This window comes from Leopardus geoffroyi, chromosome C3 (genome assembly GCF_018350155.1).
Source record: "Leopardus geoffroyi isolate Oge1 chromosome C3, O.geoffroyi_Oge1_pat1.0, whole genome shotgun sequence".
NCBI classification, from domain to species: domain Eukaryota; kingdom Metazoa; phylum Chordata; class Mammalia; order Carnivora; family Felidae; genus Leopardus; species Leopardus geoffroyi.
The window spans coordinates 153,136,549-153,151,747 of record NC_059338.1 but is presented as its reverse complement, the minus strand read 5'-3'; the positions used below and the strand labels follow the sequence as shown (position 1 = coordinate 153,151,747).

The 15,199-nt window shown below is 51.3% G+C and overlaps 2 protein-coding genes across 2 annotated transcripts in view; one reads left to right on the top strand and one right to left on the bottom strand.

Moving 5' to 3' along the window:
* The window catches only part of SPIDR (scaffold protein involved in DNA repair), a 490,431-nt gene extending 477,769 nt beyond the window's left edge, over positions 1–12,662 (top strand). Inside the window, exons 17-20 of the mRNA XM_045455385.1 lie at positions 5,204–5,297; positions 6,355–6,469; positions 6,759–6,812; positions 11,994–12,662. Of these exons, the coding sequence (XP_045311341.1) occupies positions 5,204–5,297; positions 6,355–6,469; positions 6,759–6,812; positions 11,994–12,158 (428 nt within the window). The 3' untranslated portion in view covers positions 12,159–12,662. The remainder of the gene's footprint in view (positions 1–5,203; positions 5,298–6,354; positions 6,470–6,758; positions 6,813–11,993) is intronic.
* A 772-nt stretch (positions 12,663–13,434) lies between these two features.
* On the bottom strand, positions 13,435–14,867 carry CEBPD (CCAAT enhancer binding protein delta). Its single transcript, XM_045455386.1, has one exon. It carries the CDS (start codon positions 14,685–14,687, stop codon positions 13,866–13,868), a length of 822 nt encoding a protein of 273 aa, XP_045311342.1. The 5' UTR covers positions 14,688–14,867; the 3' UTR covers positions 13,435–13,865.
* Positions 14,868–15,199: the final 332 nt, after the last annotated feature.

Genomic DNA, 15,199 nt, shown 5'->3' with positions numbered 1-15,199 from the left:
CCCCGTGGGGGACAGTGCTCACTGACGCGCTTGGGTTGCCAGGCCTTCTGGTCTCCTTTCCCAATCATCAGCATCCACACTATGCAAGGGCTCTTCCCAGTTCACTTTTTTTTAGGATAAAAAAGTTTTGCAGCATTGATTTTTATCTCATTGCATTGCTCAGCACTTGTTTATATTCCCCTTGCTAGTGGGTGGTGGTCTCGCTCACTGCCAGGGGCACCAACACAGCAAGGGTAGATTTGTACTCTGCCTCCCTGGAAATGTGCGGCCAAGTCCTGTCTTCAGACCGGGCTTTGGCCTCACTTCTGAGCCCCAGCTTCTGTCCGTTAGAAAACAAGAGTGGAGAGGAGGGTGTGCCAGAGACTTGAAAGTCACTGAAGAAAATACCGGAGCCTGTAGCTGCCCTGTCCCCTACTGGAAAGGAGCCACTGCACTTCCCAGGAAGGAGCCTGTGAAAGAACCTTTTTGAAAACATGTTTTAATGGATCTGTGATACACCTTTCCCAAACCTGATTACAAGAGATTTCTGTAAATGAGACAGGGAAAGTAAAAAGTTTATTTTATTTTATGTTTTAAGTAAACTCCATGCCCAGTGTCGAGCCCAATGCAGGGTTTGAACTCAGGGCTGTGAGATCAAGACCTGAGCTGGAATCAAGAGTCCATGCTTAACTAGCTGAGCCACCCAGGCACCCCAAAAAGTAAAAGCTTCTAATAGTGCATTGCAGCCAAACAATGAGTATGGTTACAACCCTCAAACTCTAACAAAAATGGGGTTTTTTTCCCCTTTTGTTTTCATTTAAGCAAATGTTCTAGATGCTAACAGTTTAATAGTACACTTCCCAGCCATCCCTTGGAATTTATTTCGAGTTACTGGAAGGCATCTCCAGTGGTGTGTACCCCAGATGAAATATATTTCTTCAACTGTGTCTTGTTCCCTGCTGGAAGGAAATTGCTTAATCCCATCTAAATGTAAGTGCAGTTAACACCCAAAGATATCTTAGGATACAAAGGAACTTTAGTTGGTAGCAGTCTTCTTTTAATTAGTTCATGTAGCATACACTTAGCAAGTACTGCTGTGAACCAGCTGGCACTGGGCACACACACCCGTGGCATGGGAACCCCTCATCCCGTTTGGCCCTGCTTATGCCTCTGCCTCTTGTGAATTGGTCAACACTCCTTTCCGGCTGTATTATAAGCCGTTATTGACTTTGCTTTTTATCCCTTTGACTCAATCTTGATTAGATTTGCAAGGACAATGAAATTAGCTGGGACAGCCTTTTCAAAATCAAGATCTATTATTTTCATTTTTAAAAAGTCATTCAAGTAGGCTTGCATGAATGCATTTTAATAAATCAAGCCTACTTAGTTGTAACAATTGTTTTATCCCCTACAGATACGTTTCTCCTAATGCTTGTTCTAGTAGAGAATGAAAATCTTTGTTCCAGGACTAGGAGGGATGATTCTTCCATTTTTCTGGAAACTTAGGTCACACCTTTCTAATGTCTAATCTCACCACTTTTCAACAAGAATGGTCTATGGTTTGCTAATGTATCTAGATGATATCTATAATGCTTCACCTTTCAAGACAATTAGAGCATGTCAGTCTCCTGTTTAAAATTCCTCACTGACTTCTCATGCCTTCCAAGTCTAACATCCCTAGCAAGACCCTGAGTGACTTGGGTTCCCAACCTCTCAGCCATATCATTTGCCTTTCCTTCGTGCCCGTTTGGCCTCCAGCCCCACCAGCACCTGTCACACCTCGTGTCTCTTCTTTTGGGAAACCTTCCCTGACCTCAAGCTAGCTAGAGAGCCTCTCTTCTCTACCTCCAGGGGTCTTTTCCATTTCTCAATTTAGCATTTGTTTTATGATAATATTTAATAGACTATTTTTATTTATTTATGAATGTACTATATATTTGTTTATTTATTTTAAGTAGGCTCTGTGCCCAATGTGCGGCTTGAACTCACCACCCTGAGAGCAAGAGTCATACTGAGCCAGCCAGGCACCCCCTTAAGAGACTATTTTGAGAGCAGTTTTAGGTTTACAGCACAGTTGAGCAGAAGTTACAGAGATTCCCCATACCTCCTGCCCCTGTACATGCACTGCCTCCCCCATTATCAACATCCCCCACCAGGGTGATAAATTTGTCGCAGTTGATGAGCCTACATTGTCACATCATAATCACCCAAAGTCCAGAGTTGACACTAGAGTTCCTTCTTGGTATTGTACTTCCGTGGGTTCAGACAAATGTACAACATGTACCCGTTATCACAGTATCAGACTGAGTAGTTTCACTGACGTAAAAATCCTCTGCTCCACCTATTCACCCTCCCTCCCCTTTAACACATGGCAGCCGTTGATCTTTTTACTGTCTGTGTAGTTTTGCTTTTTCCAGAATGTTGTATACTTAGAATCATGCAGTATGTGGCTTTTTCAAAGTGGCTTCTTTCACTAAGCAATATGAATTCAGTTTCCATGTATGCTTTCGTGGTATTATAGCTCATTTGTTTTTAGTGCTGAATAATATCCCATTGTCTGGATGTACCAGTTTATCCATTCACCTGCTGAAGGACATCTTGGTTGCTTCCAAGCTGTGGCAATTAAGAATAAAGCTGCTGGGGCGCCTGGGTGGCTCAGTTGGTTAAGTGTCCAACTCTTGGTTCGGTTCAGGTCATGATCTCACGGTTCGTGAGTTCAAGCCCCGCATAGGGCTCTGTGCTGACATTGCGTAGCCTGCTTAGGATTCTCTCTCCCTCTCTCTCAAAATAAATAAATAAAAACTTAAAAAAAAAAGAAGAAGAAGAAAGCTGCTGTAAACATCTGTATACAGGTATTTGTGTGGACATAAATTTTCAACTCCTTTGGATGAATACCACCAAGCACAACTGCTGGGTCATATGGTAAGACTATGTTTGGTTTTACAAGAAATTGCCAAAACTGTTCCGGAGTAGCTGTACCATTTTGCATGCCCACCGACCATGACTGCGAGTTCCTATTGTTCCATATCCTTACCAGAATTTGGTGGGGTCAGTGTTCTGGATTTTGGCCCTCCTAACAGGTGCGTAGTGTTATCTCATTGTTGGGTATTTTGTTTTGTTTTACTTATTGAAGTGTAGTTGACTCACCGTGTTACAGGAGTTTCAAGCGTACAACATCGTGATTTGACAACTTTATCCATTGTGCTGTGCTCACTGCAAGGGTAGCTACCATCTGTCACCACACAGCTCTATTATCGTCTCCTCATAACATTTATTCCATGACTGGAAGCCTGTAACACTTCACCCATTTTGCCCATCCCCCACCCCTCTCTCCGCTGGCAACTACCACTTGGTTCTCTGTATTTATGGGTTTGTTTCTACTTTGTGTTTGTTTGGTTGGTTGTTTCGGTTTTTAGATTCCACATATAAGCAAAATCATATGGTGTTTCTCTTTCTCTGACTGACTTGCTTCACTTAGCATAATACCCTCTAGGTCCATCCTTTTTATTGCACATGGCAAGATCTCATTCTTGTTTATGATTGAATAATATTCCCCTGTGTGTGTGTATGTGTATCACATCTGTTTTTATCCATTCATCCATAGAGGGACACTTGGACTGCTTCCATAAATTGGTTATTGTAAATAATGCTACTATAAGCATCAGAGTGTATATATCTTCCAATTAGTGTTTTTGTATTCTTTGGTTAAATACCCAATAGGGGAATTACTGGATTATACGGTATTTTTATTTTCAATTTTTTGAGGAACCTCCATACTGTTTTTGAGCCACCTCCATACAGTGGCTGCCCTCGTTGGCATCCCCACCAACTGTACATGAGGGCTCCCCTTTCTCCACATGCTTGCCAACACTTGTTATTTCTTGTCTGTCGGAGTTTAGCGATCCCACCAGGTATGAGGTGATATCTCGTTGTTCTGATTTGTATTTCCCTTTTAGTCAGTGATGTTGAGCATCTTTTCGTGTGTCTGTTGGCCATCTTGATGCCTTCTTTGGAAAAATATCTAGTCAGGTCCTCAGCCCGTTTTCAATTGGATTATTTGGAATTGTGTGTGTGTGTTTGTGTTCTCCTTGTTTTAATTTGCATTTCCCTGGTCATATGATGTTTGACATCTTTCATATACTTATTTGCCATCTTATATTATCTTTGGTGAGGTATCTATGAAGGTGTTAGGCCCATTTTTTAATTGGGTTGTCTGTGTTATTGTTGAGTTGTAAGAGTTCTTTGTATATTTTGGATAACAGTCCTTTATCTGGTATGTTTTTGTGAATGTTTTCTCCCATATTCATATTTTTCTCATTATTTGTTCATCTCTCTTCTCAACCAGACTGGAGAGTCCACAAGAGTGGGGATTGTAGTATTCATCATTATATATTTCATGCTACATGTATATCCCACACTAAGTAGCATTGTATACACATTTGTTTGTTGAATAAATAAATCACAAATACTGGGTTACAAAAGAAATAAGGAAACCAAAGAAATCGCATAAGAGGATAACAAACCAATAAGAATACTTCTCTTTCCTTACCAAAGAAGTGGAAATGAACATAAGGAATTTCATTATACTTACCAAGGAAGCAAATACTGAGGTGAGGCTAACGCTCTGTGAATGGATGGTGACAGTGTGAATCACCGTGAACCTCCTTGTGGGAGACAGCTTCTAACAGGGTGTTTCTGTATCTCCAACACTCATACTCTTGACAGAGTGATTCTGCTTCCATGAATCTAGCCTGAGGAAGAGATCTCAGTACAATAAGGACCTTACGTGGAAAGATTTCCACTGCCTCAGACCTGTATGTCCAATATGGAGGGAACCGTGACTTAAATGGAATATCAAATAAGACAGTCCTTGCAACGGCTCTACAGCAACCTACAAAGTAGTGTGAGACACTGCCCCGACAGCTTGCTTGTAATGATTTCAGTGTGTACACATCTGGAAAAAAACTGAAAACAATGAGGCAGAATGGAAATATTTGGTTAGGTAGTAATATGGGCAAGTTTTAAACAACTTACTTTTTATTGTTGTAGTTTTGTTTGTGCAGTACATGGAAATTATAAAAAGCTTGGGAACATTTGTATAAACGCACAAGGGAGAGAACAACCTGAGGAACCTCACACTAGCGTCTAGGGCCTGAGGGACAGAGAGAAGTTGGGAGCGCGGACACTGCCCCTGAGACTCCATGTTTGTTTCACGTGGGCCCAGGCACTGTGGTTGGTGTGGATGAGAGCACGGCCTTCTCATGGCCCGCCTGTGACCTGTGTGGCAACGAGAGACTGGAGCAGAGCCCGGGAGACAGGTAGGCTTGCAGCAGCTGTCCTGAAAGACCCCAGGGCAGCCGCAGCCAGTCCTAGGGCCCCAGTGCCACGCTGCCTCGGGCCAGCTTCCCCTGCCAGGGCCCGGGCATGACTCCCACCCAGAAGCCAAGTAGCGGCACTGCAGCTAGAAGGCCGTGGTGCCAGGTGAGCTTGCTTCCTCACGGCAGGGCGTGTTGCTGGGCCTTGCAGTTCACCAAAGAGAAAAGAGCCCGGTTTTGTACTCAGCTCCTTTATCTTCCGTCAGGAGTAAAAAGAAAAACTCAGGGCACATGTGAACGAATGAGACAACCTTGGTGACTCTACAGCTTGTCCTCTGCGGGGGGTACAGACTTTTCCAGAGACCAGTGAACATCTGTGTAAACAGACATTCCTTCCCTGGACCAGCGTTACTGCATACCCTCCCTGGGGCCCCAGGGGGTTGGGTATCAATGTCGTTCTCTGAGCCGGTTCCCCAGCCTCCCAAGGTGACTTTGTCACCTGACAGGAGGAGGCCCGATTGTTACTTTTCTGCTTCTTAATAAGTAAAGGACAGCTGTCTCCTTGACGCCTCCTGGGCCGGTGGCCTTAGGTGTAAACAAGTCATTACTGGATCATATTTAAGAGACAAGAAGAGTTTGAGTCACAGGCTTACTTGGTGGCAGTAAGGAGCACAGCTACTGGTGACAAGGAGGAGGTTGTCCTGTTGAGGCAGAAGGGAAGCCCTGACCTCTGCTTGCTGAGCCCAGGGCCTCCACTTGGCTTCGTGGGATGTTTGCTGTCCCCCCTCTCCCAGCTCGAATGGGACTGCCCTGCCCGTGTCCCTTCCGTCCCTTGGGGCATCAGTTACCTATGCAGCCCTTAGCGGGAGGCTGACACTGGTCCCTCAGAACAGGCTGAGCCTGGAGCTTTTTCTGGCCTATTTCAGGAATTTCGTTTCTGAGGGTAAATCCCCTTTTCTGTCTCAGCAAACACTCGTGTTTAGAAAAAATTGTCTGCCACTAGACTCTTCTGATTTGTGCTTTCCGAGTCCCCTCTTCCCCGTGTGTTTCCAAACAGCAGAGGCGCCTTTTCCTGTGGGGACTGCTCCCGCGTGGTCACCTCTCCTCTTCTCAGAAGGCACTTGCAGGTGTTCCTGGACTGCCCTTCTCGCCCCCAGTGCACAGTGAGGGTCAAGGTAGGAGGCAGGCGGTGCTCGCGTGTGTCCCGCTCTGTGTCACGGAGCCCCTCTGCCGCACCGCCAGCTGGGAGGGCGGCCTCTGTTTTTCCTTCCCTGGGGGAGGGGAGGGAAGGGCTCCCCCTCAGGAACACTGCCTTCCCATGTCTGTGGCTTACAGTCACGCTGGACTTAAGACTCGGAGAGGGAAGCTACTGGAGAGATGAAGACCCGACATGAACCCCGGGCGCGGGCCTGAGCACCGGCACCCGTCCTGGGGTTTAACCCGCCCGCCCCGCTGTCGTTGCAGCTGTCCCAGGCCAGTATTTCCTCGCTCCTGAGGTTCGCCGCCTGCGAAGATGGGGTAAGTCCAGGGACACGCAGCCCAGGTGTCCAGCCCTGTGCACTTCAGCCCGAGTCAGTGGGTCATCCCCAGGTGCAGACCCCCGCCTCCTGCACTCTGGGTTACAGCGCGGAGTGCCGCAGTATAATGGTGCGCGTCCTCGGTGTTTGGAGTAGGCCGAGACGTGGGCACGCCACCCCGCTGTCTCTTCCTGACAAGCGCCGTGTCTGTTCACGAGACCTTTCCCTTGTGGGATTGAGGCTCTTTCCTAACCAGTCTTGCAGTAGATCCATGAATCTATCTCCCTGGCTTTGATTTTAGTAAGACAGTTGACACTTCAAGGCCTGCCATGGTTTTACGTTAATGGAACGGGAGTATCTGAGGCACACATCTTGTGTTTGTTAATTGCTGGGTATTCCAGAGTCTGAGTAACGGAACATTACCGTTATTTCTCAGAACCGTTTTGCCTGCCCTGAGAGTTGCTGTGGTGTGAGGCTTAGTAAAGCAGTGTGCTCCTTCAAGAAAACCACCACCTAAACATACATAACTTACGGCCCAGAGACAGTTTCTTCCTTGTAAAATCTGGCCCTCATAAACAGGAAAGGTCTGTCCTTGACATGTCTGGTCAAAACCATCTGCTAGCACCACAAGTGGCCCGTGGAATCACTGAACCCCAGAGAAGAGCACGGGGGACTGACCACTGCAATGGTGCCGGGGCACAGTTCCCAGGTCACAAAAGGTATCTGTGGCCAGTGGTGGGGTCCACATCCACGTAGCAGACTTGGGCCAGCTGGGCAGATTGTGGCGAAAAGCGGGCTGGTCATCTGCAGAACTTTCTGATGGGATCCCATGGCCAAATTCCAGCTCTGATCGCAGCCAGAATGTGGGGCTCCTCTGGAGGTGCGAGGGGCTTCTGCCTCCGGCAGCTGCCAGCCCCTCCTGAGGGGCAGAGGTCAGCAGCACAGGAGGTGGAGCAGCCATTCACACTCCTCCCTCAAAACCATGGCTCTCAAAGTTTGGACTAAACTGGGACGTGGATAAATCCATGAATAGGATCCTAGGGGATCACTGGTCCGACCAGGCTTCAGGGCAGAACTGCCCGTGGAGCCCTAAGAAGAGTTTCTGGCTCTCTCCCTGGGATACGGCACACCGGCGGGGGCATAGCTCCCTAGCGCAGCATGGGGACACCTCCAGCCCCACGCCAAACTGTATCCCAAGGGCTGCTTCACGTGTAGGGACTGATGGGAGGGCTCATGAGCAAGTACTCCCTGACTGTGTCCAAGTAAAATGTGAGTCGGTAACTACGGTGGGCCGCCAACTGTGCTCACCGTTTTCCTTACACCTTTGCCTTACTGAACGTCCCCGACATCTCGGTAGTGCAGAATCCACATTTTACCACTAAAGAAACGAGAGTGCAGGGCCCGCAGCCACAGTCTTCGTTGGGTACCTTGCTATCCCCAGAAGTGACTACCTAGCAGAGTGTGGGAGGGTGACAGGGATCCTCGTGTGTATGTTTCTGTTCCCCCTGAAGTTTCTGGGTGACAAGGCAGCAGTACCTGCGGACTGATTCCTCGTCACCTTATCTCTCGGTCTCTGGGGTGGGTGAGGCGGAAGAAAGAAGGGCGTGATCCGGGTAAGGCTGATGGGATTGGAGGGGGCTTTAAACAGGTGTCAACGTGGCAGATCTAGGTTATCTGGGCACAAAGTCGGGAAGTGTTGGGAAAACTTCTGCTTAAGGAGAACACATAGCAAATGAACCCAAACCCACAGCCTCAGCAAACAAGAACCAGCACTTGGGATGGTGCACGGCTCCAGCAGGCCCACATGGGCGCAGAGGCCCAGCCCCTGCCCCGCAGTTCCTCAGGCGGCCCTGGCTGGGCCCTACCAGGCTCAGGCCCGTTCTCCCTCCGGTTCCCCACAGGCTCCTCCAGAGAGCAGCCTGGTGCTCCCCCTGGGAAGCCTCCAGCCACGCACTGCTCTTGACTCCCCACCCTCTCTGTAGGGACCTGGGGGTCAGGAGGAGGCCCTGGCAGAACTGTCTCTCCACTTGATTTCCTTCTGAGTGAGGCTGACTTGTACCTCTTACACATCACACCTCTCAACGACGGGGCACCTGTAGGCAAAACCCTACTTACAAAGAGCTCAAGGGTGTGTGTGCAAACGTGTGTGTATCTGAGCGTGGGTGCGTTTGCCGGTGGGTTTGCCTGTGGGTGTGCTTGAGCGTGTGTACACACCTGTGTGTGCCTACGTGTGCACATTTGCCCTGGGTGAGGGGCACAGGGTGGCAACAGTCCTGGGTGTCACCTTTCTGGGTGCTCTGTTATCAGAGCTGACGCCAGTAAAATTAGGGTAAATTGCAAGCCTGGAGGTACATTTTAGTCGGCTCCTTCCCCCTCCCCCAGCTTTACCCCCAGTGGATAATCAGGGCTTTACATCTGACCTGCAAGTTGCTGACAGAAGATGGGTGTAAGAAGGTCCTCTGTGGAGACATGAGCATGAGTTTTGCAGTCTGGATTCTGTCCATTTTCTGGGTGAGAATGCACATTTGCCAAAATCCAAAGGATCAAATTAGTCTTTCCATGAGAACCATAGCTCCACTCCCTGGAACAGATGTACTGTTTCCGGTTAGGACACCGGAGTGTGAAGTTTTATACCGAAACTTTGACGTGTTCAAGCTACAGAGGTGAGAAATGGAGCGGCTGCTGTTGTACATGTTAGTTGTCAAAGGTCACATTATAGTGATACAAAATTTGGAGTTTGTTTCCTAGCTTTCGGAAAAATAAAAGTTGAAGGGAAATGTAGTGCGCCTTTTAAAAACAGACACATTTTACACATATGTACATTCGGTCCGTTCATATGAACAGTGCACTTGCGTTTGCTAGTGTGACTGTTCTGTACCTTTCCATCTTAATTCCCCCCAAACATAATTATCATTTGATTTCCACTTATCAGTGATATAGTTATTATTGACTATGATGTGGTTATTATAATCTATCGCTGCCAAATGTGATGTGGTAAGAAGGAATGATCTGTTCCTGACTTTGTTTACAAGCCAGAATTCTCCACCTAAGTGAGTGTAGGAGTGCCTGGGCCTCCTACTTCCCCACGCACGAATGTACAAGTAGTGAGAGACAGCAAAGAAGTACCCAGCCGGCCTACCTCAGTCCTCCCAGCCGGGGATGGCGACCCCTTACTCTGCACGGCCCTATGGGCGCCCTCCACACCCCGCAGTCCTGCGGCTGTCTGGTTCTCTGCCATCTCTCCAGGATCAGACCCCCCTCTTGGTTTATAGCAAGTCCTTGACGAATGATCAAGGCAGTGGGCCGCGAACCTGACATCAATGGCACAGAGGAGCTGGGGCTGAGGAAGGCCTCAGCCACGGTTGTCCAGTGAGAGACTTTAGTTCCGCCTCTTCATCTGTCTTTTTTTGTTTGTGTTTGTGTTTTAGAGAGGGAGAGAGTGCACAAGCGGGAGAGGAGCAGAGAGAGGGAGAGAGAGAGAGAGAGAGAGAGAGAATCTCAAGCAGGCTCCACACTCAGCACAGAGCCTGTTGCGGGGCTCAATCCCATGACCTTGGGGCCACGACCTGAGCTGAAATCAAGAGTTGGGACACTTGACTAACTGAGCTGCCCTTTGACCCCTCTTCACCTGTCTTGACCGCAACTCTTACTCCCCCATCCCTCCATTAAGCCACTGAAGAAACCAAAACTACTGATCACACTGAATAGGCGGGGTGTGTTGCAATATGCCTTACTTCAAAGATGGGAAAGCAGAACGATCTTGTGGGCTGGCGGTCGAGCAGTGTTCACATCCCAGGTTGATCCCAGGTTGAACATCATGTCACTGCTTCAAAACCAACCACCCCAAAGCTCAGGTGGCCTCCATACTTACTCTGCATACAGACCTGCAGTTTGGATAGGGCTCTGCCAGGACAGCTCTGCAGGCCATCAGTTGGTGCCCCAAAGCCTAGGCTGGACTCACAAAACGCCCTTCAGTCCCCAACTGACTGCTGTGCTCCTCTGCCTGGGACCTTCTCAGGCTCTGGCCACAGTCTAGCTTCTCTCACGCTATGTGTCTGGATCCCAAGAGATGTAGGCAGAAGCTGGGCTCCTTCCTGACCAAGCTGGGGATGCCACTCAGTGTCTTTCCACCATACTTTCCGTAAGACGTGGTCACTAAGTCCAGCCCAGGAGCCAGGGTAAGGGCAGTGAAGTGCCCACCTTCGATGGGAGGGCACCAGGGAGCCACAGACATGTGCCTACTTTTGCCACGTTGTCAGAGCCCTCCAGCCTCCATCTCCTTCGCGAAGACACATTGACGATGGAAGGAGTGAGCTAAAACATACGGACCTGAGCTACTGTAGAGTTGTGTGAAGGGGTCTTGCGCAGAGGAGGGGTGATGCACCTCAGACAGCATTCTGCAAGGGGCAGCAAAGGAGCCTCTGAAAGAACCTGTCACCTTCCAGGGCCTCGGTCTCTGCCGAAGCCAGAGATGGGATTCATCCCAGCGAGTTTGAGCCGCTCTTTATTTTCAGTCCCACTTCCCCCCACCCCTGGGAGAAAGTGTTCTGAGGTTTGAAACCTGCCACACCTTCCTAGCACAGCCATCTGGTTCCCGTGCTGTCCAGTGCCCTGAGTTCTCATCTAGAGATGAAACCTGCCTGTAAGATACTCCTCAAACAGACAGTGTGAAGAAAAAGCTTTCTGCACGTTTGGCCTGAGAAGAGTTACTCTAGAAAAAACGGGATCCTGTTAAGGAGGGAAGTTTGGGGCAAAGTACCAGGCAATCCTTTGACCAGAAGTGTTGCTAGATTGGGGAAGTGTCCCAAAGGAAGTGGAAGACGGCTGCAAGCATGGTGCGTGCCCTGCCCCCAGCCTTCCCACTAGAGACCGGGGCACATCCCTTTGTATGTCAGTCCCCAGTTCCTCTCCGAGGACAGCCAGCCGGGATGTCCTTGTCGTTGCATCCGCTAACAGAGATCAGAAAACAGGAGCTCCTTCATTTGCCATAATCAACAGGGCTTTTATCTAGCCTGTCACTTTTTTTCTTCCTCACCCTGTCGTTCTCACCATTTGAAAAGTGGAAGGTCACAGACTGAGGGAAGGACCTTCTGCTCTGCTCTTTGGTGTTCTGTGTTGTTGGGAACAGGACGTCCAGGGCTAGCTCTATTTGCTTTAACCAGCATGCCTTCTGTCACTGCAGAGTTATGAAGTGAAGAGTGTCCTCGGAAAGGAGGTGGGGCTGTTGAATTGTTTTGTCCGGTCCGTAACCACCCACCCGGCTAGCTGCGTTGGATTGGAGGAAATTGAGCTCCTGACTGCAGGAAGAGCCTCTTCCCGACACTGCCCGTCGCCACGGGAGCTGTGAACTTTGTGATGCAGCGGAGGTGGTGGTGGTTGGGGTAGTTATTTGTTAACTACGGGCACAGTGAGTGTACTGTATGATCTTGAAATGGAACTTAGATTTTTCTAGGGCAAATGTTAGCAGGGTAATTTTGTAAACTGTACCTCAAAATGCTTTTTTCTACAGTTATATTTTACGACCTTTGTGCAAATTCAGGAACATGTTACATTAAAACTTAACTAAGCTTGAGGCCTTCATTTTGTACTTCATCTTAGGCAGTATTAAAACAGCAAGAAAAAAATTCTGCTCACTTGTAATTTTTAAGTGTTTAAAACTGTTACTCCTAAAGTATAGATAAGTCACCTGCTGTGATTCTCGCTATACCCATAGGCCTGTTTAATCATGCTGGGTACTGGGCACAGAGAGCCGAGATTACAGACTCAAGAGGAGTGATTGGTTATTGTTGGCTTTGTTGGCAGAGATTTAAATTAACACGAAATGATAAATAAATTGTCTTTAGACAATAAAGATTTTGTTTCCTCCTTTATAACACGACAATCATGACAGGCCACGGTTAAATTACAGAAGACAGACCTAGCAGTCCAGAGCAAGAAAGGGCGCCGAGTACCCGCTTTAATTGGGGGAAAGGTGAACGGCTTGATTTGTCCTGATGAAGCTTTGAAACATTTCAACGACCGGCAGGACTGCTGCTTTTGAGGAGCTTTTCGGCCGTCTTTTGCATCCACCACAGAACTATCTTATGTTTACAGCCACTCGGAAAACCTACTGGAAGCTGCACGTAAGACTGAGGAAAGTGAAAGCAAGGTCCCATGGAAGCCGAAGACGACTCAGACACGCTGTGCGGAGAGCCGGGCCCCTCCCCTCACCCCTCACCCCTGCAGCAGGCAACTGAAGTCCGGGAGCCCCTGGGGGCTCTTGCCTACAGAGGAGCCCCTAAGTCAACTGCAGGACCGGTCATCCCGCCAGCCTCCTCCCCAAGTCCCGGAACTTCTCCGGGAGCGCCTTCCACCGGCAAGCTACTAGTCTAGCACGAGTTCCTTTATTCGTGCTTCCTCGATCGTAAGCAAACAAAACATCTGGAGGCAGACTCTGGCAGGTTTCAAAGAGCAAAGCAGATCCCCTCTTCTAGGGAGCTCAGGCCCCCCCTCAGGGACACACACCTGAGTCCCGCGGCCTCCCCGGGGCCTTGCTGCACGCCTGGCACTGGAACGTGCCCTTCCCCAGCGAGGTCCTGGGGCCCCCAGCATTCAGGAGTCACTGTGAATACGGGAATCGGGGGTGGTTTTAAATGCTTCTTTATTCTTACAAATGCTGTAAAAATTAATATAAAAAGGTGAGCATGCTCAGTCTTTTGCTCTTATCTACAATACAAAGGCTTTGTCTGAAAAGTCTGTTTCCTTTTTTTTTTTTTTTTTTTTTTTTACAAATGTACCTTAGCTGCATCAACAGGAGTAAGATGTAGAAAAGCTACCATTATAAAAATAATTTAAGGGGAAAGAAACACGTATAGCTTCTCTCGAAGTTCAGTGGTGGTTCAGTCCAGGCCGTTGGTTCCTCCGTGGGCGCGTCCCGAAGACACTGCGGCCGGCGCCCAGCGGCTCTCGCGGCGTCCGGGCGGGGCGCGCTCCGCTCCCGGGCCCGTCGGGTCTGAGGTATCGGTCGTTGGTGAGTCTCTCCCGCCCCCCCACCCCCCACCCCCCGGGCCGCGCGTTACCGGCAGTCGGCGGCCCCGGCGGCCGGCAGGAAGGGCGGGCTGGGCAGCTGCTTGAAGAACTGCCGGAGGCCGGCCAGGTCCCGCGTGAGCTGCTCCACGCGCTGGTGCAGTTTCTCGTTTTCGGCCGACAGCTCCACCAGCTTCTGCTGCATCTCCTGGTTGCGCCGCTTGGCCTTGTCGCGGCTCTTGCGCACGGCGATGTTGTTGCGCTCGCGCCGCTGCCGGTACTCCGGGCTGCCGCGGTCCGGGCCCCTCTTGCCCGCGCTCTTCTCCCGCGCCGGGCCCGGGGCGGGGCTCGGCCCGGGGCTGCCGCGCGGCGGCTCGGGCGACGTGGGCGGCGTGGGCTGCGCCGCGGCCGCCAGGCTCACCACCGTCTGCGCGCACGCGGCCACCTGCGCCGGCAGCAGCGAGCCGGGCGCGTCGCCGTCGCCCCAGTCGGGCTCGCGCTTGAGCGGACGCGGGGCGGCGGCGCCCGGGCCGTGGGGGCGCGCGAGGCCGCCGGGCAGCAGCTCCAGGGCTCCCGCGGCGGCGCCCGCCGCGCCCGCCTTGTGGTTGCTGTTGAAGAGGTCGGCGAAGAGCTCGTCGTGGCACAGCTCTAGGGTGGGCACGGCGGCCATGGAGTCGATGTAGGCGCTGAAGTCGATGGCGCTCTCGTCGTCGTACATGGCGGGGGCTACGGCGCCCGGCTCGCCCAGGCTCCCCGGCTCGCTCCCGCGGCCTGGCTTGCCCGCCCGGCCCGGCTCGTAAAAGGGCGCGGGCTCCGCGGGCCAGGGCGCGCCGCGCGCCGGGCCGTCCAGGCTGAAGAGCGCGGCGCTCATGGCGGCGTCGGGCCGGCCTCCGTGTCCGAGCGCGGCTGTCACCTCGCCGGGCCGGGCCCCGCCGCCTTTTCTAGCTCGAGCTGACGCGCACGCCCCGCCCCGGCTCCAGAACCGCGGGGGCGCCCCGGGGCCGCGGGGAAGGGGAGGGGGAGGGGGGGCGGCGGGCGGCGGCGCCCAGGGAGACCCCGCCCCGAGCACCCCGCCCGGCCCCGGAGCCGCCCCCGAGCCTCCCGCCCCCGGCCGCTGTCCTCTCGCTGCCCCCACCCCCACCCCCACGCCCCGGCCCGCGCGGGAGGGGAAGGGGCGCCACTTCCTCCCCGTCCGCGGCCCGGCCCGAGCGCCTCTGCTGGGAATGGCCCTCCCCTCTGCCCGCACTCCGGCTCCTTCTCTCCTTCCTGTTTGTTGGGTTTGGAGCCTCTTTGCTCTTCGGAGCGGCAGTGAAATCAAAACCAGGACTTGGCTGCGCCGCGCGCGTCCCGGGCCGGTTCCCGTCGTCAGAGGGAGCGCAAGCT

Excerpts from the sequence above, each read along its gene's own strand:
- CEBPD (XM_045455386.1), bottom strand. The coding sequence starts at position 14,687 with ATGAGCGCCGCGCTCTTCAGCCTGGACGGCCCGGCGCGCGGCGCGCCC.